The 26,489-nt window shown below is 57.7% G+C and overlaps 2 protein-coding genes and 1 long non-coding RNA gene across 5 annotated transcripts; 2 read left to right on the forward strand and 1 right to left on the reverse strand.

Annotated features, from left to right (window-relative positions):
* The first annotated feature begins 1,784 nt into the window (after positions 1-1,784).
* On the forward strand, positions 1,785-12,905 carry CDCA4 (cell division cycle associated 4). Its single transcript, XM_066343371.1, has 2 exons — positions 1,785-1,865; positions 11,485-12,905. Exons 1-2 carry the CDS (start codon positions 1,836-1,838, stop codon positions 12,199-12,201), a joined length of 747 nt encoding a protein of 248 aa, XP_066199468.1. The 5' UTR covers positions 1,785-1,835; the 3' UTR covers positions 12,202-12,905.
* A 2,814-nt stretch (positions 12,906-15,719) lies between these two features.
* Positions 15,720-24,376, reverse strand: CLBA1 (clathrin binding box of aftiphilin containing 1). Of its 3 annotated transcripts, none has more exons than XM_066343464.1 (5): positions 23,242-24,376; positions 21,942-22,087; positions 19,465-19,591; positions 17,733-17,846; positions 15,720-16,569 (listed from the first exon to the last, which is right to left on the reverse strand). In XM_066343464.1, the coding sequence occupies exons 1-5, from the start codon at positions 23,713-23,715 to the stop codon at positions 16,567-16,569; spliced, it is 864 nt and encodes a 287-aa protein (XP_066199561.1). In that variant the 5' UTR covers positions 23,716-24,376; the 3' UTR covers positions 15,720-16,566. The 3 variants fall into 3 exon arrangements, with proteins under 3 accessions (XP_066199561.1, XP_066199560.1, XP_066199559.1); XM_066343463.1 differs by having other exon boundaries at positions 15,720-16,658; XM_066343462.1 differs by having other exon boundaries at positions 15,720-16,718.
* A 100-nt stretch (positions 24,377-24,476) lies between these two features.
* Positions 24,477-25,953, forward strand: LOC136376484 (uncharacterized). The gene is made up of 2 exons (XR_010746187.1): positions 24,477-24,891; positions 25,069-25,953. It is a non-coding gene; the product is annotated as an uncharacterized lncRNA (long non-coding RNA).
* Positions 25,954-26,489: the final 536 nt, after the last annotated feature.

Consider the following 26,489-nt stretch of genomic DNA (forward strand, 5'->3'; position numbering starts at 1 on the left):
GAGAATCTCCTCGGCCTATACAGAACCGTCTCAAAACAGTACGCAAGTTACGGCGAGCAGACATAAGTCTACAGAGCCCAAACGTCTTCTTGCTATATTTATGTGGAAGTCTCTATCTACAATGGGCAGTCGTGAAGAGGTCCCTCCGCAGGACAGGTCACAAGCACCCGGCAGGGCCAGTGGGGCTGTGGGAGCAGCAGCGGAAGACTGAGGTGGAGGCCCCGGGGGGCGGGGAGTGGGAGATGGCCCTCTAGCACAGTCTGCGATCGCCATCTCCCTCCTATCATCTGGCGTACCGCTTAATGTAGCCCTCCCCCCTTTATTCGGGAAGTCCTCCTTGTCCCTCAAGTGATGTTCTTGCAGCTTCAATATCCAGTGGGTCATCAAAATTCAAAATATCAGTGAACAAAGAGTTTCATTCCAAACCACATCGTTGCATGCTCCTCGTGGGAGTCCAACCAGGGCCGTGCGCAGTCAACTCAGATGTATATAGTTTGCCCACTTCAAGTTCTGCAGACACCCTCCAAGTGCAGTTGCAGCTGTGGTTACCGTCCGGACCCTGTGAGACCGTCATCCCGCTCCGGTTCGCTGGCCAGGACCAGCATCCCTGCTACCTTTCCTCGGGCACCCCGGGGTAGAGGAGGCGGGCCGCGGGACCGCGACACGCGCACCTTTTAAATTCGAGTATTGTCACAGTTTAGCCTTTCACTCCAGGACTGCGATCTCGTTGGACTTTCCACCGGGCCCCCCAACCCCTACAATCTATTCTCAACAGTGATTCTTTTCAAGCCCAACTCAGGACTGGCCCCTCTTCTGACCAGCGCTGTCGGGCTCAGCCGCACCTGGAGGAAAGCTCTGACCCCTCACCCCGCTGAAACTGCACCAGTCTTGGTCCTGCCTCACCTGTCCCAGCCGTCCTTCTGCCTGGAATTCTCTCCCTCCCCTCCCGTGGGGGTCTTCTCGATGCCTCCTCATCCCGGAGGTCCGTGTGTCCTGCACGGTCAGGTCCTCAGCCCCCAGCACAGAACACAGGACAATCTGCACCTTCCCCTGGACTCAGAAATGTTACTTGGATTAACGCCTTCAGGATTTTTTTCTTTCTTTTTAAAAATTTTCTATTGATTTGAGAAACAGGGAGAGAGAGAGAGAGGCATCAAGTCATTGTTCCACTTAGTTGTTCCATTTCATTGTGTACTCACTGGTTGCTCCTGGTACCTGCCCTGACCTGGATGACGCTCTATCTACTGAACCACCCGGCCAGGGCCGCATTTATGATTTTCTATCCTATTTAAGGCTTTAAACAATAAGGAAAAAACCCCCACAAAAACCTCCCCTTCTTTCCACTTTTATAATTTCATATGTTACATGTAAACTTGGAAGCCCCTGTAGTGACTCCGGCTGTCCAGGGAGCTGCTCCCCTGCCCCGCCCCCCGCGCCTCCTCCCTCTTTTCCGGTCTCCTTCCCTTCCTTCCCCTTACTTCTCGCCACACCTCGCCCCTCCTTCTGCTCCTCCCTTTCCCTAACGCCCCGCCCCTAGCTCGCTTCCGCTCTCCCCCTCCCAGTCGTCTTCCACCCACATCCTTTTCCCCGCCCCCAGGTGGTTTGCGCAAGCGCACTAGGGCCGCGCGCGGAGACCTGGGAGCCGGCGGGGGCGGGGCAGCGAAGGCGTGGGCCCAACGGCCAACGCGGCCGCGCGGGAACACTAGCGGCAGGCCCCACCCCCGGTTTGAATCAGAGGCCCCGCCCCTGATCTCAGCCAATCAGCGGGAGGGGAGCCCGGCGCCGGGCGACCCCTTTGTGGGCGTTGAGTGGCCCCGCCCCTCGCTCGGCGGCGGATGGCGGCGGCGAGGACGGCGGACGGCCAGGTGAGCGTTCGTTCTCGGCTCCCGGTTCCTCCGCCTCGGCGGCCCCCGGAGGGCGCGTAGGCACTCGCGGGCGGCCCTCGCCGCCCGGGGAGCGGCGGGGCGCGGGGGCGGTGGGTCTCCCGGGTCGGGGGCAGCGGGGAGGAAACACGGGGGGCCCGCCGGGGGTCCGGGGGTGGCGGGGGTTCGGAGGAGCAGGCGCGACCCTGTTAACCGTGGCCCCCCGTCCCCCGCCCGGCCCGTCGAGTCGTCAGCCGCCTGGGATTCCCTCTGGTGCGGCCGCAGCCTCAACTTTCGCTGCCCTGCCCCATTTGAACCCCAAAGGAACAACAACTTCGTGGCTGGAACCAAATTGGGAGCTCTTTTTTGATAGGAGAAGCGCTTAAAATGGTTTACCGGGCTGTTTGTGACGTGATGGTGTCCGTAGGGAAGCCCCCACCCTTCTTCCGCGTGACTTGGAAAAGGTCAGGGCAGGCTCCTCCTCCTCCTGACCCCAGGGACCCTCCTTGAAGACCTGGGGAGACTCTGGGCAGCCTCTTAACCCTCTGTGTTCAGTTTACATCTCTGACCAGAGCGCCCCGTGGCTGCCCCTCTCTCTCATCCACTCGGCCACCCACCTACCCAGCAACCCATCTGTCTATGAACCCACCCACGCATCCACCCATCCGTCTACGTACTCACCCACCCACCCACGCATCCACCCACCCGTCTACGTACCCACCCACCCACGCATCCACCCATCCGTCTACGTACTCACCCACCCACGCATCCACCCATCCGTCTACGTACCCACCCACCCACGCATCCACCCATCCGTCTACGTACCCACCCACCCACGCATCCACCCATCCGTCTACGTACCCACCCACCCACGCATCCACCCATCCGTCTACGTACTCACCCACCCACGCATCCACCCATCCGTCTACGTACTCACCCACCCATCCACCAACTCACCCATTCCTTCTTCCATCCTCTCTCCTACCCTCCCTCCCATCCACCCAGGCAGCCACGTAGTCAGTCACCCGTACATCCTTCCTGTTGTCCATCCACCTGCCCTGCCCCACACCCATTGTGATCTATCCTGGCGGTGACTCTAGGTTTCCTTCTTAATCTCCGGGCCTTGTAAAACGAGGAGTGGGTGGTGGGTATTAGCAATGGAACACGTGAATTTCATCTTAGGTCCTTGTAGCAAAACGCAGTTTGCAGACCGCATAATGTCTTCCAAGACGACCCAGTCAGGGGCACATTTCTCTGGAGCCCTAAAGGGCAGGGTGGCCTCCCGCAGTGTTCGATTTGAGAGGCTTTCCACTTTGTCTCTGGGTTTTAGTTGCTTTGTCAAGGGATGCTAAGGATATTTTGCAATGGTTTCCCTGCTCGACTTGGCTCTTAACGGTCGGTGAGGGCCGGCGAGGATGATGCCGTCCTCAGAGCTGGCGCTCTGCCTGGCTTCTGGTACAATCTCGTTTAAGCTTCCCAGTCCAGTGGAGACCGACGGGGAGGGGCGTGGGCAGGAGGCGACACCACAGTCCCAGACCCTGGCTGGCACGAGAACTGTCTGCGGTGGGCTCCTGGTGCCTGCCCCGCCGCACTGCACAGTCAGCCCGGGAGGCGACATGCTGTGACTCGGAAAAGTACCAGGAACTCGCTTCCACATCTTGGAGGCCAGCTTAGCTTTACATTTTCAAAAGCTCATTGTCCCCAAAATGGGATTACCAGGAAAGGAGGCCCCCAGGTAACAATTTGCAGGGAGAGCTGTGGTCAAATAGAGGGTTTCCCTGCTGGGTTTCCTCTGCTGAGTTGGCAGCCTGTGTGCTGCAAGGTCAGGACGTGGGACCCAGTTCACTGTTCTTTCTAAAAGAGCCAAGGGTCCTGGCCACATGGCTGTTTGGTTAGAACTTTTTCCTCCCATACTGAAGTTGTGGGTTGGATCCCTGGTCAGGGCACATACAAGAATCAGCCAATGACAGCATGAATAAGTGGAGCAACAAACCGATGTTTTTCTTCTCTCTCTCCCTCTCTCTGTGTGTCTTTTTCTAAAAATAAATTAAAACTAAAACAAGCCAAGAATAATATATATATATTTTTTAGGTGAGAGGAGGAGAGATACTGTGGTAGACTCCTGCATGCGCCCTGACCGGGATCTACCAAGCAACCCCATCTAGGGTCAATGCTGGAGTACCAAGCTATTTTTAGCACCTGAGGTTGACATGCTTGGACCAATCAAGCTATCCTCAGCACCCAGGGACACACTGGAACCAATCAAGACACTGGCTATGGGAGGGGTAGAGAGAGACAAGGGGAGAGAAGCAGATGGTTGCTACTCCTGTGTACCCTGACTAGGAATCAAACCCAGGATGTTCATACACTGGGTTCACAGTCTATCCACTGAGCCACTAGCCATGGCCAAAAATAATATACTGCTCACAAAAATTAGGGGATATTTCAAAATGAATATGAAGCAATAAAATATCCCCTATTTTTTGTGAGCAGTATATTAAGTTTAATATCAACTTCATACAACTGCTCTATGTTCAGGTATTGCCATGTTTTATTTTTACCCTTTTTAGAGAGAGAGAAACACCAATTTATTGTTTGACCTATCCATGCACTTACTATATATGCCCTGAGCAGGGATTGAACCTGCAACCTTAGCAGATCAGGACGACGCTCTAACCAACTGTGTTACCTGACCAGGGCCAGCCATGTTTTGTAATTAAAGGTGAAATTCATAATAAAATGTCGGTTAAGGTTATTGCCTGACCAGGCGGTGGCGCAATGGGAGCGTCGGACTGGGATGCCTAGGACCCAGGTTCGAGACCCGAGGTCATCTGGTTTGAGCGCGGGCTCATCTGGTTTGAGCAAACCGCCTACCAGTTGGCTCAGCGGTAGAGCGTCAGCCTAGCGTGCGGAGGACCCGGGTTCGATTCCTGGCCAGGGCACATAGGAGAAGCGCCCATTTGCTTCTCCACCCCTCCGCCGCGCCTTCCTCTCTGTCTCTCTCTTCCCCTCCCGCAGCCAAGGCTCCATTGGAGCAAAGATGGCCCGGGCGCTGGGGATGGCTCTGTGGCCTCTGCCTCAGGCGCTAGAGTGGCTCTGGTCGCAACATGGCGATGCCCAGGATGGGCAGAACATCGCCCCCTGGTGGGCGTGCCGGGTGGATCCCGGTCGGGCGCATGCGGGAGTCTGTCTGACTGTCTCTCCCTGTTTCCAGCTTCAGAAAAATGCAAAAAAAAAAAAAAACAAAAAACCCAAAAAAACGCCTACCAGCTTGAACCCAAGGTTACTGGCTCCAGCAAGGGGTTACTCGGTCTGCTGAAGGCCCACGGTCAAGGCACATATGAGAAAGTAATCAATGAACAACTAAGGTGTTGCAACGCGCAATGAAAAACTAATGATTGATGCTTCTCATCTCTCTTCGTTCCTGTCTGTCTTTGGCCCTCTCTCTGACTCTCTCACTGTAAAAAAAATAAAATAAAATGTCGGTTATGACCTTTGCAGGTTTTAGCTGAAAGAGAGGGCAGGGAAGTTCCCTAAATTTGCTACTGGAACATGTTTCCAGTCAAAGAAAGTGTGTGTTTTATTCCAGGTAACAAGTGCCTGAAATTCACTTTATAGCAACAGCTGGTGAGAAATGTCAGACCCACAGTGTGGGGTGCTGGCCTCATACCCAGACTTGGACACCACTGGTCTCAAGACAGACCCGGCTGGCTGCGTCTCCCTGTTTTTTCTCTGATGCAGTGTCTCGCAGCAGAGCTGGTCCTGTGACAGACTGAGAGTGTTGAGTTGCCTTAAAAACCTGAGGCATGGGCCTGACCTGTGGTGGTGCAGTGGGATAAAGCGTTGACCTGGAACACTGAGGTTGCCGGTTTGAAAACTTGGGCTTGCCTGGTCAAGTCACATATGGGAGTTGATGCTTCCTGCTCCTCCCCCTTCTCTCTCTTTCTCTCCCCTCTCTCTAAAAATCAATAAATAAAATATTAAAAAAAAAAACAAACAAAAAAAACCCGAGGCACGCCTGGCTGTGGCTGACAGTCATAGTGACTGGTTGGGTCAGAGCCGAGCCTGTCCCAACCCTCCTATTAGAATCTGGGGGTCTGTATTTCTTCCAGCCTCTTGGGGTATTGGCATCACTGTGTGAGATGGGTGTGGTGGGCCTGGGTCTCCCTTTGCCTTGGAGATTCTCTGGGTGGCTCCACCCCCTATGAGAACTCAATTTGTCTGTTCCTCCTTTTTGTCTGTCTGGTCAGTATTTAGTCTGCAGGAGACCTAAGGGTAGAGCACAGTGATATGGGCAGGTTTTGAGTGGGATTTGGGCATTTACACATCCTGCAAGACCTGGCCGATTGCAGAGGTAATGGAGGTGGATAAAGGTAATAATGTGTTGTTCATAACTCAGTGGAGAGTCGGGCTTTGCAGTTAGTACGCCCTTGGAGTGTGGGAGATTCCGTCCCCCTATTAGAAAGGATAAGAACCCTCAGGTGAGGACTTTGCAGAGCGTTATGCTGGGCCAGGCCCGCCTGGGGGGTCTGCGTCCCCACCTCTGCCCCAGCACCTCTCAGGGTCCCTACAGAACCATACTGTGCTGACTCTGTCCCAAACACAAGTGTCTGAAGGTGGTCCTCACAGGCTACCTTCTGGGCTCAGCCTGACCCCTTTCCCTGAACCCGGGCTCTGGGTGACCGCCTGCACTGGTGGGGTTGGACCGGCTGCCCGTGATAATGAATGAGTCTGCAGGCACTTTGCTGCTGAGGGGTTTGGAGCATGGGGGAGTGATTTAGTAAGACTGAACATGTCCTCGGCAGTCCAGTGTGGCTGGGGTCACAGCTCTGAGACACGTGGGGCCAGGTCTGGATGCTTTAGACCAGGGGTCCCCAAACTTTTTACACAGGGGGCCAGTTCACTGTCCCTTAGACCGTTGGAGGGCCGGACTATAAAAAAAACTATGAATAGCCCTGGCCGGTTGCCTCAGCGGTAGAGTGTCAGCCTGGCGTGCGGGGGACCCGGGTTCGATTCCCGGCCTGGGCACATAGGAGAAGCACCCATTTGCTTCTCCACCCCCACCCTCTCCTTCCTCTCTGTCTCTCTCTTCCCCTCCCGCAGCCAAGATTCCATTGGAGCAAAGATGGCCTGGGCGCTGGGGATGGCTCCTTGGCCTCTGCCCAGGCGCTAGAGTGGCTCTGGTCGCAGCAGAGAGACGCCCCGGAGGGGCAGAGCATCGCCCCCTGGTGGGCAGAGCGTTGCCCCATGGTGGGCGTGCCGGGTGGATCCCAGTCGGGCGCATGCGGGAGTCTGTCTGACTGTCTTTCCCCGTTTCCAGCTTCAGGAAAAAAACAAAAAACAAAACAAAAAAAAACTATGAACAAATTCCTATGCACACTGCACATATCTTATTTTAAAGTAAAAAAACAAAACGGGAACAAATACAATATTTAAAATAAAGAACAAGTAAATTTAAATCAACAAACTGACCAATATTTCAGTGGGAACTATGCTCCTCTCACTGACCACCAATGAAAGAGGTGCCCTTCCAGAAGTGCGGCGGGGGCCGGATAAATGGCCTCAGGGGGCTGCATGTGGCCCGCAGGCCGTAGTTTGGGGACCCCTGCTTTAGACTGAGGTGAATAGTGGGTTCACCCACTATTGTCTGTCTGTCTTGATTGTCATCAGGTGTCATTAGGACGGGGTACTGAACGGATGCTGTGTGCAGGTTGACGAGTGCACGTGCTGTTAGGTGTGTTTTTGTTCCAGCCAGCTCTGTGGTCCGCTCTGCTGCTCTGCAACCTGTCAGCTTGCTGGTCTGCAGGCCGTGCAAGTGGGCTCCCATGGGACCTGCTTCTTGTCCTTGCTTTTTGATTCAGCATGTTTTGAGTTCATTTGCCTGTATTGTGGTGTGGCTGCCGAGTCGTGTTCCATTGTCAAATATGGCATCGTGTGCCCATGGCTTCTGCTGGGCAACAAGCTGGTGGTGGAGGCCTGTGGAGCACAGTGGGCTTGTGGGAAAGGGGGCACCGGTAGTGCTGGGATAGTCCTAAAGGGCAGGTCAGTGCAGAAGAACCTGGGGAAGGTCACCATGTGCCCGAGATGCTCCCTTGTCCTGGTAGAGGCCCCAAGGGATCTCTGGCTGGGACTGTCAACGCAGCCTGAGCAAGAACCCGCGTCACCAAAACTAGGGAGATGGCGAGCGGTGTGAGGGCCGTGCCGTGCGTGGGGTCACGACAGTGTTTGTGCATTGGGGTAAACGTGCACTGTCACAAGTGACCGGGAACATGTACCTGATGTGCGCAGTGTGGTCAGCAGGAAAGCAGAACCTGTGATGAGCTCAACTCCACAGACCAGGAAGTGCTTAGAGAGAGCACGGGAGCCAGCCTGGTGACAAGGGCCCCCGCGGGCAGGGGGCTTGCCCCATTGGTCACAGTGAGGGCGGGAGTAAGGGAACCTCACCACAGGCATAGAGGCCACCCCGCCCACCCCCACTTCTGTGGCATCCTGACCTTCTGGGGACCCTGGCTCCTAATAGGGAACGAGGATCCAATTACGCTATTTCCGTTGAGTGTGGTTTGGATCCTAAATTCAATCAGTCATCAGGCAACATAGTTTTAGGTTTTGTTGAAAATACTTTTTTATTTTTATTTATTTTTTTCATTTTTTTAAAATCATTTTTTTAAAGATTTTATTTATTCATTTTAGAGAGAGGAGAGAGAAGGGAGGGAGGAGCAGAAAGCATCAACTTCCATATGTGCCTTGACCAGGGAAGCCCAGTGTTTTGAACCAGCGACCTCAGTGTTCCAGGTTGATGCTTTTACCTGCTGCACCACCGCAGGTCAGGCCAAATTTTTATTTTTTTTATTTTTTTTTACAGGGACAGAGAGAGAGTCAGATAGAGGGATAGACAGGGACAGACAGACAGACAGGAACAGAGAGAGATGAGAAGCATCAATCATCAGTTTTTCGTTGAGACACCTTAGTTGTTCATTGATTTCTTTCTCATATGTGCCTTGACCGTGGGCCTTCAGCAGACTAACCCTTTGCTTGAGTGTTGAAAATACTAAAAGCCAAAGAGGTGACGTGACTTGCCACAAAAGAACCCTTGAAACTTCATCTTTTTCCTTATTAGCACAGGGTGTCTTTTTTTTTTTTTTTTTTTTTTGTATTTTTCTGAAGCTGGAAACGGGGAGAGACAGTCAGACAGACTCTCACATGCGCCCGACCGGGATCCACCCGGCACGCCCACCAGGGGCGACGCTCTGCCCCTCCGGGGGTCACTCTGCCGAGACCAGAGCCACTCTAGTGCCTGGGGCAGAGGCCAAGGAGCCATCCCCAGCGCTCGGGCCATCCTTGCTCCAATGGAGCCTTAGCTGCGGGAGGGGAAGAGAGAGACAGAGAGGAAGGAGGGGGAGGGGGGGTGAAGAAGCAAATGGGCGCTTCTCCTATGTGCCCTGGCCGGGAATCGAACCCGGGTCCCCCGCACGCCAGGCCGACGCTCTACTGCTGAGCCAACCGGCCAGGGCTACAGGGTGTCTTTTTATAGTTTTACATAATTTTTTTATTTTAGTGAGAGGAGGGAAGGCAGAGAAACAGACTCCCACATGCATCCTGGGAGGAGAAAAGAGAGACGGAGAAGGGGGAGGGGTGGAGAAGCAGATGGGCGCTTCTCCTGTGTGCCCTGGCTGGGGATCGAACCCAGGACTTCCACATGCTGGGCCAACACTCTACCACTGCGCCAACCGGCCAGGGCCGGTTTGACATAATCTCACATTCTCAGTATAGTACTTAGCGATTTTAAGCTAGTGACTTTTAAATGAGTGATGGGGATGGGATGTGACAGTTGAATTTGCTGCTAAGACAGAAAACTTGAATCCTTATTTCCAGAAGTAATTGGGATATTTTTATGTCTTGGTGGTAAACTATGGTTTATGTACAAATAGTCCGTGCACTGGTGTGTGAGGTGTTGGACAGAAGGGCTGGGAGGTGTCAGGCTGTGTTGATGGGGTAGACCTGCTTGCCGTTCTGGGGAACTTTGTCTTGTAGGGAGAAGAAGCTGTGGTCACTTAGTTTTAAAATTTTTTTACTTAGAAGTAATTATGAATTCACAGGAAGTTGCAAAGAATTGTCCCTAGTGTCATTCCCCCAGGTGGCTACAGAGCTCAATCAGGGGTGGGGGGGGGTGTGTGCGCGCGCGCGGCCACGCCCACTCCATCTCCTTGCCCTGTTCAGAATGTCACAGTGGTGAGGTGGCTTTCCCACACAGCAGTTCCTGTGAGGTCCGTGAAGATGCCATTATGTCGCTGGCCAGTCTCCCGCTGCTGAGTGCGGGGTGGGCACAGCACCTCAGCCTCCTGTGGCTGCGGGCTTGCTTCCAGTGTGTGGCTGTGACTGCTGTGAACGTGCTTGTACATGTTTTTGCTGGAATGTTGGGTTTCCGTTCCTCGGGGATACATGCCCAGGGACACTTAATGTTTTACAGTGTGAAGTACACAGGAGGTGAGAGCTACAGTGTTGAAATCAGAGAACGGGGCTGTTTTCTGTCTAAGGGCAGGGCTGGCCCTGGTGAACCTTGAGAGGTGCTGGGGGGCACTGCAGCCAGGTCCCCTTCGTGCAGAAGCCCCATCCTTGTGGCTGTCCTGCGCCCCCCGTTCCAGCACTCCCACAGGGAGCTGCAGGACTGGTGATTTTGAAAAAGGAAGTCCAAAAATTTACATCGTAAAAAGCTTCTTATCCTCCTTAAGAATAACTGGAATGAATCATTTGAAATAAAAACGCTTAGCTACATAACAAACCTGAGAAGAGAAAAACTTAACGTTGCAGTGTAACTTGTTCTAGAGAGGGTGGTCCTGGGTGGGGGGAGGTGCCCACGGGGTGCTTGCCTTGTAACCCTAACACCTCTCAGCTGAGAGTCACTGGAGAACAGGTCTTTGTGCTTCTGCTTCTCACCGCCGGCAATGCCACCCTGAGCATCCACGACCTGCAGCCAGTCTATCTGGGAGCCTAGGGGACCAGGGAGGGCCTGGCAGAGCGTCAGGACCCACAGGTGGAGGCAGGTGGCTGCGCCCCTGGTCGCCTGGAAGGTGGTGAACATCGTCCAGGGACTTGGGCCCCACAGGGGACTCTGAGGGGACATGCGGCATTGTCCTCTGCACTGTGGGTCTCTCTAGCTCCTCATAGGACCGGTGCGGGGGCGTGGCGCAGACCCCTGTGTGCAGCACTGGCTTGGGTCAGGACCCGCTGTAACTCGGTGTCCGTGGCGGGCGTGCTGTCAGAGGGGCGGGTGTGTTCTGCCTGCACCCTGTCCTGGCAGCCCGCCCTTGCTCTCTGGGCTGGAGGGTCATTTCGCTTCCCTCCTCCTCCCTCCAGCACCAGAACTTGGGGTTGAGTTGAAGGTTTTCAGCCCCAGCTCCTTAAACATATTCCTCCCATGTTTAACCTATTTGTTTTTGCCAGTGAAGACGGGTTTGGTTTAGAGGTGTGTGGTTCGTGCACACGGTCACAGCTTCCGAGTGGCTGTGAGTGAAAGGCTGCGCAGAGGAAGGGCACCACGCTTGGTGCCCCTCTCCCAGGGCCCTCGGCGGTGTCTGCAAGGGGCTCTGACACGTGCTAAGGGGCTCTCCCTCACTTTCCGCAGGACATGATGTTTGCACGAGGGCTGAAGAGAAAGTGCCCTGACGGCGAGGAGGTGGAGGGCACCCTGGCCGTGCCCTCCTACAGCCTGCAGCGGCAGTCACTGCTGGACATGTCCCTGGTCAAGCTGCAGCTGTGCCACATGCTGGTCGAGCCCAACCTCTGCCGCTCAGTCCTCATAGCCAACACGGTCCGGCAGATCCAGGAGGAGATGGCCCAGGATGGGACGTGGCGGGTGCCAGCGCCCCAGACTGCAGGGCGGGGGCCTCTGGACCGGCTCGTCTCCACGGACATCCTGTGTCGTGCAGCCTGGGAGCAGCAGGGGGTGTGTCCTGCTCCTGACGCAGCCGGCAGCTCCGCGCCGGACCTGGTACCGGAACTGCCCACGGCCCCCTGTGCGCAGGCGCTGAGGGGTGCACAGAGCTGTGTTTGGGAAGCGGACAGCCCTCGGGAAAACAGAGGAAGCTTTCAGAAGTCTCTGGATCAAATATTCGAAACACTTGAGAGCAAAGCCCCCAGCTCGGTGGAAGGGCTGTTTGCGGAGGTGGACAGCCCCTACTATGACCTGGACGCTGTGCTGACAGGCATGGTGGGCGGCAAGGCCAGTCCTGGCGATGGGCTGGAGGCCTTGGCCTCTGTGGGCGCCCCGCCCCCTGGCTCCAGCTGCAAGCGGGACCTGGGCGAGCTGGACCACGTGGTGGAGATCCTGGTGGAGACTTGAGCCTGCCCTGTAGTGAGCTGTCAGGCCACAGACAGCCCGGAGCAGCAGCTGACCGCAGGGTCAGCCCTGGTTTCTGTCGTAATCACAAGAACGTCTCAGAACTGTGCCCAGTCTGCCGGCCGCTCTCCCCGACCAGGCACTGGGCCGTTTCCTGCAGGCTGACCACCCTGCGCCTGCCCTGGGCCTTGTCCACTCTGAACTCTGAGTCCCCCCACAGCTCCACAGAGGGTGTGGGCAGCGGCCAGCTGCATCTGCCTTGTTTAACTTTAGATAGGTGAATGTTTTAAAATTAAGTTTTATATGTTTTGGGCAATATTTTGGCTTAAGATATATTTTTTTAACTTTTTATACTTTTCTCTTTAGATTTTTTCAGCTATTTTCTTAAAAGTATATTTTTTCTATAAACATCCTCTGCTGCTAATTAGAAACTTTTATAACCTGAACACTTGCAGTTGGTGTGTTTAGTTTTTTAAGGTTTGTTCATGTGATGTTCAGTCCCCGAGTCAGTCAGCAGTGTGTATCTCGGCTCTCGCTGGGGCCTGCGTGGAACGTGTCCATGGGCTGTCACCGTCGGGCCTCTGGTGGGAGGGCCCCCTTTTGTGCCTGAGTCAGGACCAGAGCTGTCACTGGGGCCTGCGTGGAACGTGTCCATGGGCTGTCACCGTCGGGCCTCTGGTGGGAGGGCCCCCTTTTGCGCCTGAGTCAGGACCAGAGCTGCTGAGGGAGTCCAGCCGGCCTCTGATCTGTGTAGCACGAAGTGTGGATTTTGCAGGGTTTAATTTATGAGTATTTATATGTAAATGTCATCGGGGTGGAGGGGAGATACTTGTCTGGTCTCAGCTGCCCTCAGAGGCCCCAGCACAGGCGTGTGTGCAAGCACGTGTGCTTGGCATGCGCAGGCTTGGACCATGCTCACGCCTGCTCTAGTAGACTGGTGCGGGGACCCAGTGTTAAGATTAAGTTTAGAATTAAAGAAATACGGACACATGTCATTTCTGACCCCTCAGTCTTGAGGGCAGTTGACGGTGGAGTGGGTGGGGTGGAGCCGGTCCAGGGGACCCTGCATGGGTCCCAGACCGCTCACGCCTTCTCTTCAGCTGACAGGGGAGACTGCTCTCCTCACACGCTGCCTGCCTCTCATGCCTCTTCCTTCCCGGCCCTTGGCCAGAAGGTTTGTTTTATTTTGGGCGTATGGCCATTCTTCGTTGTCTATGATGAACACCTCACTTTATTAAAAATTATTCAACAAAATGGGGATGAGTGTTAATTGTCTACGGCTCTCCTTGAATGGACCTTTTTCCTGGTTCATTTAGGGTTGAGGAAGGAATTTCACCTGGACGTGTTAAGTGGGCAATGGGACCACATGGGGACCAAGGAAGAGGGGCGAGGCTAGGAGCAGGGGTGCCCCTGGAGTTGCCCCCCTCCCTGTCCTCCCCCCCCCCCCAGGAGCCAGTTGCAGGCTGGATGGTTGGGCCTGGCTGGGCGCAGGAAGTGACTACATGGGACGTGCAGGGTGGGTGTGTGGCCCTCAGCAACCATGATTGCTTCTTTCAGATTTTGAAATACTCTCTTCTGGTGGGAGATAGTTTAAAGCCGTGGTTTTCAGCCGCTGGTCTGCCAGAAATTCTGTGCCAGTCTGCAAAGGCGTTACCGCTGATGTGTGAAGGCTACAGATCCAGTGACCTCAGTCAAGTTGGCTCACGCTCTGGGTGATGTGGATTAGCAGGCCCCGAAGTCTATTTTCACCAGTCCCCACGTGTAAGCAGGGTAAGACCACTGGTTTAAAGTGTGTCTTAGAAGCAGTAAACTTAAGTCAGTGTTGTGTCTTTTACAGAATTTATATCTTTTAAAAAATATTTGTCCAGTTTTGGAGTAGCTGTGGGAAGCTCCCTGCCAGCTTTCTCAGGGAGGGCCCCACCTTGCTGCTGGCCTCCCCACCCTGCAGCGACCTCTCCAGTCTGACTTCTGGTTCTTTCCCAGCCTCCCCCTCATCCTGCAGCCCCCTGGGGTGCTGGTCCTGGTTAATGGGCCTCTAGGGAGGAACAGGCTGGTGCCAGGTGCTGAGGACAGGTTAGAACTACCGTAAGCCAGGACTGGCCCTCCGAGACCCTGTGAGCACATGGTTGTGGGTTCTGAACTGCAAGGGGACGTGTGTTGGGCACAGCTGCTGCCCACCCACTGCCCCTCCAGTCCCCTGGCCTGGTTTGCTGGCCAAGCTCTGCAGTGCTGGGTGGGGGAGGGGTGGTTGGACCCTAGCACTGCAGGTCACCTTTCTGTCAGCTTCCTGCATGGCTAAATTACGGCCAGTTCTAGGCCAGGAGGACTTGGGGTGTGCCTGCCCCCCCCCCAAAAGGCTGGGCACCATGCTGGGAGGAGGGTGGGAGGGGGGTTAGAGAAAAGGAGATTCAGAGGGTTCCCTGGTCACAACAGTCACCGCCTGGCCTTCTGAGCCATCAGTAATAAACACTCCAGGCTCTTTCCAGACAGTCAGTGAGACATTTCTGTTGTGTGAGAGGGTGATTGAAACGATCTCAGTCAAGAAACAGGAAACAGTATGGAGATGAGTCAGGAAGTAATTCAAGTCCTTTTATTTGCGTGGAGTTTGTGCTACTCATTACTGTTACCTTTTATGCAATTCTTTGTTTTTTTCTCTTCTTGTTCTAACTCAACCTTTGATTTTGTGCTTGTAGTTTTATATACTCTTGGGGAGAAGCCCCCTGCGGTCAGCCCTTGGAAGCAGGGGCGAGCAGAATGCAGATTTGAACCTTCCAAGTGGGAAGGTTAGGCGGGCACAGGGCAGTGCCAGGCACACCTGTGAAGGGGTCCCACCTGCCTCAGGATTCCAACCAGACCAGCATGGGCACTGCGCCCTCTGCCTGGGGCCCGGACCCTGGGGTTGCCTACAGCTGCCCCTCCTGACTGCCTCGGCCTTCTGCACCAAGCGGGGCCGGAGGGCAGTCCACGCATGGCCACACGGCGCGCCCCTCTGCCATTGCCGACTTCATTGCGGGGTTTCCCACGTGGCTCTCCACGGTTCTACACCCTGACTGTGGCTGGCAGGACTTGATCTGGTCAGGGGAGGAAGATGGCTTCTCATGACGTGCATCTGAATCAGGTGACCAGTGGGCACTCCCTGTCCAGGTCCCTCCCAGGTCAGAAGCCCCCCCTTATCAGACTGGCTGGACATCGGGACACAGCCAGACGCAGCTCTGCTTGGGTGGGAGTGAGGGGCACGTGGTGGCCCCGGCCTGGGGGCCTCGGGGGTGGCAGGAGCATTCACTGGAGGAGACCGTGGAGGGGTGTTGCTGGGGGTGCGGTGGAGTTTGGAGCTGGAGCTGCTGCTGGGCTGAGTTAGGGGGAGGTGATTTACTACGAGGAGGTAGGGAGGAGCTGCGGGGACAGATCGATGCCAGCATCCCAGTGTGGTGCTTGGGTGGCAGGGCTGGGGGAGGCAGGACACAGCGGGCCCTGGAGGCCCCCGGGTGGTGTGCAGCAGAGGGGTAGAGGAGCAGCCCCCAACTCCCACCTCTTTCTGGCTGAAAATGGAAATTCATGTACCTTTCCCAAACGTGTGGCAAGGAAACATCTGAGTCACCCCTTAACCTAGGACCCCAAAACACTTGCAGCCTGGCAGGGTGGCCTGGGGTGAGTGACAGGTGACAGCTGCCGGTCCCTGTGGCCCCTGCTGGGCCACCATTTGGGTCTGATACCTGGGTACAAGGTGCTGACATCTGAGGCCGGCCCCTGCACGTGGTCTCCTGGCCGCAGGTCTGGCCTTGGTGGGACCATGATGGCCAGGGTCACGGCACACGTGCTGAGTGCCCTGCCGGCCTCAGACCCCAGGCCTCCCGGGGGATGGGAAGGGGCTGCTGGTGGAGTCTGGCACCAGTCCCCACACAGCAGATGAACTCACAAGAACCTGGGCTTCCCCGGGCAGTTTTATTCAGTAAATTTACAGAAGTCTGTGCTGACTGCTGGCTCTGTGGGAAGGCGGTTCCCCAGCTGAGAACCAGGGACAGCATGTCATCTGGGTATGAGAGGCCCTGGGTGGGTCCTCGGGGTGCACCAGGCAGCCCACACAGGCAGTCCGGCCTAGGCTCCTCATAGGACACCCCCAGGGCCGGAAGCACCTATTTGGGGCAGCTCCTGAGTCCCGGGTGGCCCTCTGGTGAAGGCTGGCTCTGCCAAAGGCCCCTCCATCTAAACGGATGCAGTGGGCCCAAGACAGGTCTCCGTGGAGGATCCAGGGCCTGATCTGAGGTTTGAGAAACCCCCACAAAACAGCTCTGGGCTCCACCACCAACAGAACAGTAACAGAATGTGACCTTCCTCATGGAGATGACCATCACTCTGACTCAGGCGACGTCACTAGGAAACAATGTCATTTTCAGGTCACGTGGACGGAAAGCCTTTCTCCGTGGCGCGGGGACACACCGCCCGTTCCTGGGGGAGGAGGTCTGCAGAGACAGGCTGCATGTGGTCAGGTGCCCCTGCCTGCCGCCCGGTGTCCCTGAGAGCTGACGAGACAGGACAGTCAGGGTCAGTCGGGCACAGGTGACAGAAGTGCTGTGCCTGTCCCCATCCCCTGCCACATGCCCTCAGGGCCGGGGCTGCTGGCATTTCTCCTGCATTGCCAGAAAGTGCACCCCACAGCGTGACCAGAGGTGCCCAGGACACAGCATGCAGCTGGTGACCTGTCCCCAGGGGTCGCACAACCCCAGTGCTCTCTCTGGCCTCCATGGAGGACACCACTACCCTCCTGCTCTTGCTCCTCAGGGCCCACTGGACAGCCACTGTGGACAGCTGTATCGTGCTTTAAGATGGCCTCTGCCCTGTACTTCTAGAAGTTTCTACCTCCTGCCCTGAGGTGCTTTCCTAGAGCAGATGGACTGGCATTCAGGGTACCCTGCAGGGGGCTCTCCTGCATGCCCTGTGGCCCCTGCCACCTGCCTGCCGGGCAGCACCTCCTCACACCCAGCTTGTTCTCGCTGAGCCCTCTGTGCCTGTCCCCACTGCCACTGCCCCTTCCTACAGCCTCTCCATGTCCACTGTCACGGCACAGCCCTGCGGTGCGCCCCTCACCACCTGTCACTCCCACCCTCTCAGAGTGAACCCCACTGTGCTCTGGGGCCCCAGGCAGCACGTGCTCCTGGCAGGGGCAGGGGCCCCTCTGGCCGCAGCTGGTGGCCAGTCGTGGTGCCCCTCCTCACCACCCGCTCCAGGGCAGGCGGAGACCCCAACAAGAGGGATTCTGCAAGAAGCCTCTCCTGCCCCTCCTTCCTGCCGCGAGCCCCGTGACAGGTGACAGCAGCTGCGGCAGGAACGGCAGCCCGTGGAGAGAAGTGGTGGCAGCCGCTGGTCCTGCCAGCCCGGGAGCCCTGCCCTGTAGGCCTGTGCGGGTGACCTGCTTGTACTGCAGGGACAGTGACGCTCCTGTCTGCCCTCAGTGGTGGCAGCGTACATTCTAACAATGGGAAAGGAAGCGCTCAGACGCGGAGATGGCGGCCAGCGTGGCCGTCAGGGCGGCTCACCTTGGTCTGGACCAGGGCTCTGCAGCCGTGCAGGCGGAAGCCGTGCACCCCCGTGTCTTCCGGCTCTTTGAGCTCGGAACCTTCCAAAGCACGACCCTGGCTCCCGGGAAGGTTCTGAGGACACAAAGCACCGTGAGTCAGACGCAGGACGGAGGACAGGGTCGTCTCGGCTCCAGTTCCCTCCACCCTGGCCCTGCCGCACCTGCAGGGAGTGAGCAGCCTGCTCTGGACTCAGAGATGCTCGGGCTGTGCCCTGCTCGTGCTGCTCACTCCCTGCAGGACTCAGGGTCCCTGCACCACCTTACCACTGCCACGTCAGAGCTGCCCGCTCAGTCCCCCCCCCCGCCAGGCCAGAGCTCCCCCGCTCAGCCCCCCCCCCGCCAGGCCAGAGCTGCCCCCGCTCAGCCCCCCCCCCCCCTTGGCCAGGCCAGAGCTGCCCCGCTCAGCCCCCCCCCCCTCGGCCAGGCCAGAGCTGCCCCGCTCAGCCCCCCCCCCCGCCAGGCCAGAGCTGCCCCGCTCAGCCCCCCCCCGCCAGGCCAGAGCTGCCCCCGCTCAGCCCCCCCCCCCTCGGCCAGGCCAGAGCTGCCCCGCTCAGCCCCCCCCCCCTCGGCCAGGCCAGAGCTGCCCCGCTCAGCCCCCCCCCCCGCCAGGCCAGAGCTGCCCCGCTCAGCCCCCCCCCCCTCGGCCACGCCAGAGCTGCCCGCTCAGTCCCCCCCCCCCGCCAGGCCAGAGCTGCCCCGCTCAGCCCCCCCCCCCTCGGCCACGCCAGAGCTGCCCGCTCAGTCCCCCCCCCCGCCAGGCCAGAGCTCCCCCGCTCAGCCCCCCCCCTCGGCCAGGCCAGAGCTGCCCCGCTCAGCCCCCCCCCTCGGCCAGGCCAGAGCTGCCCCGCTCAGCCCCCCCCCCTCGGCCAGGCCAGAGCTGCCCCGCTCAGTCCTCCGGCCAGGCCAGAGCTGCCCACTCAGCCCCCCCCCTCGGCCAGGCCAGAGCTGCCCCGCTCAGTCCTCCGGCCAGGCCAGAGCTGCCCCGCTCAGCCCCCCCCCCCTCGGCCAGGCCAGAGCTGCCCCGCTCAGTCCCCCCCCCCTTGTCAGGCCAGAGCTGCCCTGCTCAGTCCCCGGTCAGGCCTCTTCTCCCTCCTTCCCTCCTGCTGTCCTGTTTTCTAAGAGGAAAGACACAGCCATGTGGCTCTCGCTGGGGCCTCTCAGCTCCTTCCAGCTCAGTGTGTCCCCTTGCCACCACGGCAACCATTCCTGTGCCCCATCTTCACCGGGCTGATTGCCCCATTTGTGTCCTCCATGTGTGGGGATTTCTGTGACACTCCTGTGGAAACAGGCCTCTGCCCACTCGCTTGCTGAGAGCCAGCCCTCAGCACAGCCTGTGTGTGCCAGACTGCCGTCAGCCTGGGTCCCCCCACACCCCACCCTCCCCGCCCTCCCCCGCAGGCGCTGCTTCCGCCGGCCACCTCCTTCCTTCACTAGCACCCAGGGCCACAAGGGACAGGTGCCCACTGCCACCCCCCCACCCTTGTCCCCTCCGTGTCCACCCTTCCGAGGGAGCAGCGGCTTCAGCACCTGGAGTGGTTGGTCCCCCAGGCCCCAGGGTAGGCGTGCCCTCTGCAGGCCGGCCACTGCGTCTCAGCAATGGCTCTCGGAGGTGGCCGTGGCCACAGGGTGGCTGGCGCCGCTGCTGTGTGTCCACCCGCACCCCCAGGGGCCCGTCACTCGGACCACTTCACCTGAGCAGCATTGACTCTGAGAACTCGGAGGAAGTTTTCCCGGCAGCGGGACCTGCTCCAGAGGCATCGGGAAGTAGACATGCCGTCTGCATTCTGAAGAGCGCTCCAGAGTTTTCTGGATTCAGAACTAGAAAGAGTGCGTGAATTAACAGGCGACCTCTAACGCCTTCAGAGCAGAAGCAGAGCTGGGCGCTGGCCTTGCAGAATTCTGCAAATGGGTTTCCCTTCCAGTGGGGCCCGGCTGTCTCACTGATTTGTCCCCTTACTCCAACCACACCCACTCTCCTGCAGACGCTGGGCACGTCCTCCTCCTCCCCTCTCCGTTCTCTCCACAGAGCACGTCCCTGGCACCAAGTGGCTTATTTTCACAATTGAGTGTCCCCTCCAAGGGGCAAAAGGGTCACATAGCCAGCTATTTCCCCGGTCTTGTTCCCTGATGGTCCCAGGTGCCTAGACCCACACTGGGGCCGCTGAGAGGGCAAGAACGAGAGCGGGACCAATGTCTGGTGGACTGGACAGATAACGGGATGTCTGTGTGCCGTCCCTCTTCACCAGGCCACCCCTGGAAGGGGCGGGGAGACGCACTACTGCAAGAGGGGACAGAGCGCTAAGTGTTCAATCATTTTCCAGTCACGCTGGTGTTAGTGCCCCAAAGGAACACCAACCTGTCTCACCACACTGTCCGGCCTGCCCAGTCCCAACACCCAGGACCGCCCATGCCTCTGGTGTCCCAGGGTCGTACTGCCAGCCAAAAAGACCCCTCTGGCCACCTGCGAGCCTGGGCCACACCTTGGGGAAGCACCTCATCCATCGGGGCCATGCCGGCCACAGGCTCCTAGGCTCCAGGCCTCCGCTGGGGTCCCCTGGGTTGGGAGCTGGCTTGGACCCAGAGTGCTCTCACAAAGTCTCGGCCTGGCCGGACTGGCAGTGGTGCAGTGGGTAGAGCTGGCCTGAGCAAGGGTCACTGACTCAGCTGGAGCCCCCCAGTCAAGGCACGTATGAGAAGCAATCAACGAACAACTAAAGTGATGCAGCTACGAGTTGATGCTTCTCATTTCTCTCCCTACCTGGCTCTCTGTCTCCCTCCCTCTCCTTTATCTCCCTCTGGGGGGGGGGGGAGTTCTCGGCCTGCTCAGCAGAGCGCAGAGGGACCAGGGCCATCGGCTCACACTGACCAGTGGCGTGGCGAACATAACTGGCGCCCAGGGCACGACACTGTATTGCCCCCCCCATAGTAGAAACTACGCTTCTACTATGGTTTTCTTGTTTGTCTTGGAGACCATTTGGCGTCCCTCTGCGAGTGGCGCCCCAGGCATGACAGACCCCCTTGCCCCCCCTCGCTACTACACCACTGACACCGAGCTACACCTCCTCCCTCTGGGGCCACGGTCACCTACCCCACTGTCAGTGCCCAGGGAATGGCTGTCTTAGGAAATGGCCATCTGCACACAGCCGGGTTTGTGATTTCCCCTAGGTACCTGGCCCCGGAACCTCAGCCTTGCAGGTAGCACCAGGAGCACACAGCCGGGTTTGTGATTCCCCCTAGGTACCTGGCCCCGGAACCTCAGCCTTGCAGGTAGCACCAGGAGCACACAGGCGGGTTTGTGATTTCCCCTAGGTACCTGGCCCCGGAACCTCAGCCTTGCAGGTAGCACCAGGAGCACACAGGCGGGTTTGTGATTTCCCCTAGGTACCTGGCCCCGGAACCTCAGCCTTGCAGGTAGCACCAGGAGCACACAGGCGGGTTTGTGATTTCCCCTAGGTACCTGGCCCCGGAACCTCAGCCTTGCAGGTAGCACCAGGAGCACACAGGCGGGTTTGTGATTCCCCCTAGGTACCTGGCCCCGGAACCTCAGCCTTGCACCAGGAGCACACAGGCGGGTTTGTGATTCCCCCTAGGTACCTGGCCCCGGAACCTCAGCCTTGCAGGTAGCACCAGGAGCACACAGGCGGGTTTGTGATTCCCCCTAGGTACCTTGCCCCAGAACCTCAGCTTTGCAGGTAGCACCAGGAGCACACAGGCGGGTTTGTGATTTCCCCTAGGTACCTGGCCCCGGAACCTCAGCCTTGCAGGTAGCACCAGGAGCACACAGGCAGGTTGAGAATATCCCTCCAGGGCATTGAGGGATTTTCTCTGTCCCAGGATCACTTGGCCAAGTCCCCTAGGCGGCCCCTCTGCCCAGCACCCAGGCCCGCGAGCCCCTCCCACACTCCCCGCACTCCCCCTGAGACCTGAGCTGGCACCACCCAGCCCACTTTGCTCCTGGTGAGCTCCCCACAGGGGAGGCTGAATGTGGCTCTGAGAGGAGGCTTCATGGCCAGGGCATCAACCGTGCCACTTGGTCCTCTGCAGGGTACTCAGGGGAGACAACGTTATCTTTAAAATTAAAAATAAAAATGGCCGATGTGTCCATTTTGTCAACCAAGAGTATAAGTGGGGAGTTGTTGTAAAAATAGCTCCAACTTCAGCTCATTACCACCATTCGTGTGCAGATCCAAGGCCTGGCTTTTCTTCGGGGCTCATCTGTAAGAAGTAGTCTAAGGCAAAGACACCTTCAGTTGCCTGCGGGGCTGGTGCTTCTTGAAAAGCAGACCTAAAAATATTCTCACAGCTGAGAAGGGGCTGAAAAAGAAAAACATACCACCCTTAGGAGAAGTACACACGGCATGTCATCATATCCTAAATGCATCATTCTGGTACAAAAGGAAGTTGTAAATGATTGTACGGTCACTGCGACTGTCACATGACCTGTTTTTCTTCATCCCTAAAAATCACTGTGCTATGCAACATCACCGATGAAAACCATAGAGTGTATGGGGAAAAGCAGGATTAGGATTAGTGACAAGTGAAAAAAAAAAAGGCTCCAATAAAAATGTAAGTAAGCACTGTTTCCCATGGGTTAACTGATTGTGAAATCCATCCATACAGAGAATGAGCACTTCTCGGCAAAAAACCTGGTCTGCAGGTGGGCTGACTTAGTGTGAGGTGGGGGCAGGTGTGGGAAACCGAGGAGGCTGGGAGAAGAGACGTGCGTGTGTGCCTCGGCGCAGCGGGGTGTAGCTTCACCTGGTATTCCTTGCAAAGTCTGTTATGCTCAAATTGCTCAACACACCAGTCAAGCTGGAAGACAAGTCCTGTTTTCAAAACCAGCCTGGGAGCAGAGCTGGCCGTGTGGAGAGCGTACCTCGTCAGAGGTCTAGGGAAACACTGACTGGTTTAGGAAACACAGGCCATCCTTAGAACCAGCCAAACCTTTTCTCTCCTCCCTTCTTCTTTTTGCTTCTTTGGTTCTTACGTGTTTGGGGTAAAATATTTGGGAAGAGATGACAGAAATGAGGGGCAGTGGAAGAAGGAGGAAGACAAGGAGGGTCAGAGGCAGTCACAAAACGGGTTAAACATGAGTGGTCAGGTCGGGATGGCAGAGCGAGGGGTGGAGATGAGGCCTGGGCCCTTGGGGAGAGAGAGCTCCAGTACCACGTGGCTGCACACGGACTGAAGTGGGACTCTTGCTGAGGCTTTCTAAATAAGTTGACACGATTCCCAACGTGCCCCGAACGGGGGCTGGGAAAGCACAGCCTGGTAGATGAGAGTGGGACGGGAAGGTGGAGGCTGATGTGGCCAGAGCCAGGCAGAGAGGGCACGGAGGACGGCCAGCCAGCCACGTGGCCAGGGACAGAGGCCAGAGAGAAGCAGACCCCTTCCCTGGCCAGCCCACCATAGCCTGAGGTCTGCAGCCCTCCAGTGTATAAAACACCGCCTGAGCACTTGAGAAATACCTCAGCAGGTGAGATGCCAGGGATTCCTGTTACCCAAGGTCCACCCTGGTGAGGTTGGTGGGAGCCACACTCCTGGGCAGAAGCAGTTCTTGGCAGCTGAGGTGCTGTGGGCCTCTCTGGGAGTTCAAAGGGCTGACAGAACTGTTCAGACTTGGCTGAAGATTCCTGAAAGCCTTCAAACTCCCCCCAGGTACCGCTGTGCTCCCCTGGGCCCAGACCACCAGCGGTGCAGGTGGGAAAACCCTCACTGAGCCCGGAGATCCAGGCTGCCCTATCTGACGAAGGACGGTGGGAACGGGTTGTCACCCACTGCACGCGGGCACCACTCTGTCTCCCAGGTGCCTCGCTTGCACCGCCGTCTTCAGAAGCCTGGTGGAGGGAGACCTTGCCTGCTTCCTCTGTAAGGTCACTCGGAGACCCACTTGGAGGGGGCACCCGGCCAGGCTCTCGCTCCAGCTCCCATGGGCCTTGCATGTTGGTGTCGCCAGCCCGCACAAATGGAAAGACGCTCAGGAGACATACGCAGAGCTGTGCTAGGACGGCCCAGAGCTGGGCAGGGCCTGGGGGGCCGCTGTTTGCCCACTACCCAGTAGCTGCTTGTGGCTTCCTCAGGGGTGCGGATGGACTGGCGGGGGTACAGTGTCGTTGTGGAACGGACACAAACCACATACACAGCTTGGTCACCCAAGGAATGTGACCCGAGTCGCTGCCCAGCTTCCTCCTTCACGCGGCTGGCGACCGTCCGGCACAGGGGCGTGTCTTAGAGACAACTAGGTGCTCTGGGGATGGCCCGGGCCCAGTGAGCAGGGGTCAGCGAGGCCCAGTCCGGCCACAGCGGGGGTGGGGGCAGGGAGAGTCCGGGAGCTCGGCGCGCAGTCCCCCAGAGTGGCGTCAGGGCTCGGGGTGGTCCCCTGGCCGAGCAGGGCAGGCCGGAAGGCAGCCGGAGATCGGGGTCGCCCACTGAGGTCCCCGCGGGGGCCCGGTGTGTGGCACCCGAGAGGCCGGCTCGGGCGCGCTCGGGTCCAGGTGTCCGGCTCCGGCCGACACCTTGGCCGCGTCGCCGCTGGGTCCGTGAGCACAGCCAGCAGTTCGCAGTCTTCTCACCCGGCTCGGGCCAGTTGCCCAGCAACGACGCGCCAGCAGCCTCGCTTCCGGCGCCGCCGCAATAACGTCAGCGGTCGGCGCCGCGGGGGGCGTGGCAGCGCCAGGCCCCGCCCCCTTCACAACCACGGAGCTCCGCATCTCGGCCCCCCAGACGCTGAGGGCAGAGAATCTCCTGTCTTGTCTAAGGAGCTGCCGCATCCCCACGGGGCTGCACGCGGGCTGTCAGTGTAGCTGTGTGATGGCGTCTTCGCAGGCTCCGGGAGGACGGCGGCCGTCTGTCTTACCGACTCCCCGACTTAGTCCTTCCTCGCGTGAGGGCGGATGAGCGTCCGCTGCTTGCGGGCGGGCGGACGAAGGGGCGCCGCCCCCTGCCCCTCGTGTCCCCTGTATTGCCCTGATTCCACCAGGTCACCAGCTCCTCCTGCTGCCGCCATCCCAGGGCAAGGGACACCAGCGGGCCAGCCTTGCCCTCCTGCCAGCTCTCCTCCCGGGCAATCCAGGCTTTTCCCCCGCAGCCCCCACCCCAGTCTCCCGAAATCCACCTTGGTGAGTGAGCTTGGCCCCAGCCTCCCAGGACGCAGCCATTATTAGGCCCTGAGATCCACACCCAGCCCCAAGTCTACCTTTGTGCTCACATTCCCCACCCTGTGACCTCCTTGGGCCCTTCCTGAGCCCTGTCCTGTTTGCATGAACCAACCCCCCTTTCTCCATGGTCCTTTTCAGCCAAGCTACTGAAAACATCAATTTAAAAGAAGTACCAGATGAGATCATTCTCTAAACCCTGGGCCGCAGCCTCCTGCTCCCTCCTCTGCTTCCTGAGGGGCATCGCAGCCAGCTTCCCAACGTCTGAGCAATGCAGTCAGACTGCCCAGCCCTGGGCAGACACCAGGGTGTGACCCTGCAGGACGTGAACCAGACACTGTGTCTCTTCTGCCTTGATGTCACCAGGGGGACATAGCATTAGCTCCAGGTGGTCTTGCTTTCTACTCACTGCTGGGACCCCTCGTCCACTGTCCTTGCGGTCTTCATGCAAGGAAGCTGGAATGGGCGGGAGGAGTGCTGTCCTCATGTGCAGGTCGGGAAGCGGAGGCCCAGGCCCAAAGGCCTGAGAAGTGTGGCTGGAGCTGGCCCCAGCAATTCTGTGGTTCCGCAGGCCCGGTCTGGGCCTCAGTGGGGAGTGAGGGCAGCACACTGTGACCCTCAGGGTGCAGGATGAAATGACCCAGGCACATGGCATTACCTGGTGTCCCACACAACTCCACATCTCGATCCTCAGAACCTATGAATATGGGACCTTACAAGGTGAAAGAGACTTCACAGATGTGATTCAGTTAAGGCTCTTGAGATGGGGAGGTGGTCCTGCGTTATGCTGTTGAGCTCTGTAATCATGAGGGTCCTTACAACCGGGAGGCAGGGGGAAAGGAGTGGGGAGAGATGAAAGAAGGTATGCGGGGATAAACGGTGATGGGAAGACTTGGCTTGGGGTACGGAACACACAATGCAACATAGAGATGATGCAGTATAGAACTGTACATCTGAAACCCACATAGTTTTATTAGCCAAGGTCACCCCCGTAAATTCAATTTAAAATAAAAATAATAAGCCCTGGCTGGTTGGCTCAGTGATAGAGCATCAGCCTGGCATGCAGGAGTCCTGGGTTCGATTCCCGGCCAGGGCACACAGGAGAAGCGCCCATCTGCTTCTCCACCCCTCCCCCTTTCCTTCCTCTCTGTCTCTCTCTTCCCCTCCCGCAGCCAAGGCTCCATTGGAGCAAAGATGGCCCAGGCGCTGAGGATGTCTCCATGGCCTCTGTTTCAGGTGCTAGAATGGCTCTGGTTGCAACAGAGCAGCGCCACAGATGGGCAGAGCATTGCCCCCTGGTGGGCATGCTGGGTGGATCCCCGTTGGGCGCATGCAGGAGTCTGTCTGTCTGCCTCCCCGTTTCCAGCTTCAGAAAAATGCAAAAAAATAAAATAAATAAATAATAAATAAAAATAATAAAAGAAACAAGGAGGAAGGCAGGAGGGTTCAAGTCTGAGAGAGGATGGGGGAATGGAAGCAGAGGCTGGAGTGATGTGGGCCTGCGGAATGCAGGAGCCGCGAGAAGTCGAAAAGGCAGAGATTGATGTCTGAAACTCCCAGAA

Source organism: Saccopteryx leptura, chromosome 6 (assembly GCF_036850995.1).
Source record: "Saccopteryx leptura isolate mSacLep1 chromosome 6, mSacLep1_pri_phased_curated, whole genome shotgun sequence".
NCBI classification, from domain to species: Eukaryota; Metazoa; Chordata; class Mammalia; order Chiroptera; family Emballonuridae; genus Saccopteryx; species Saccopteryx leptura.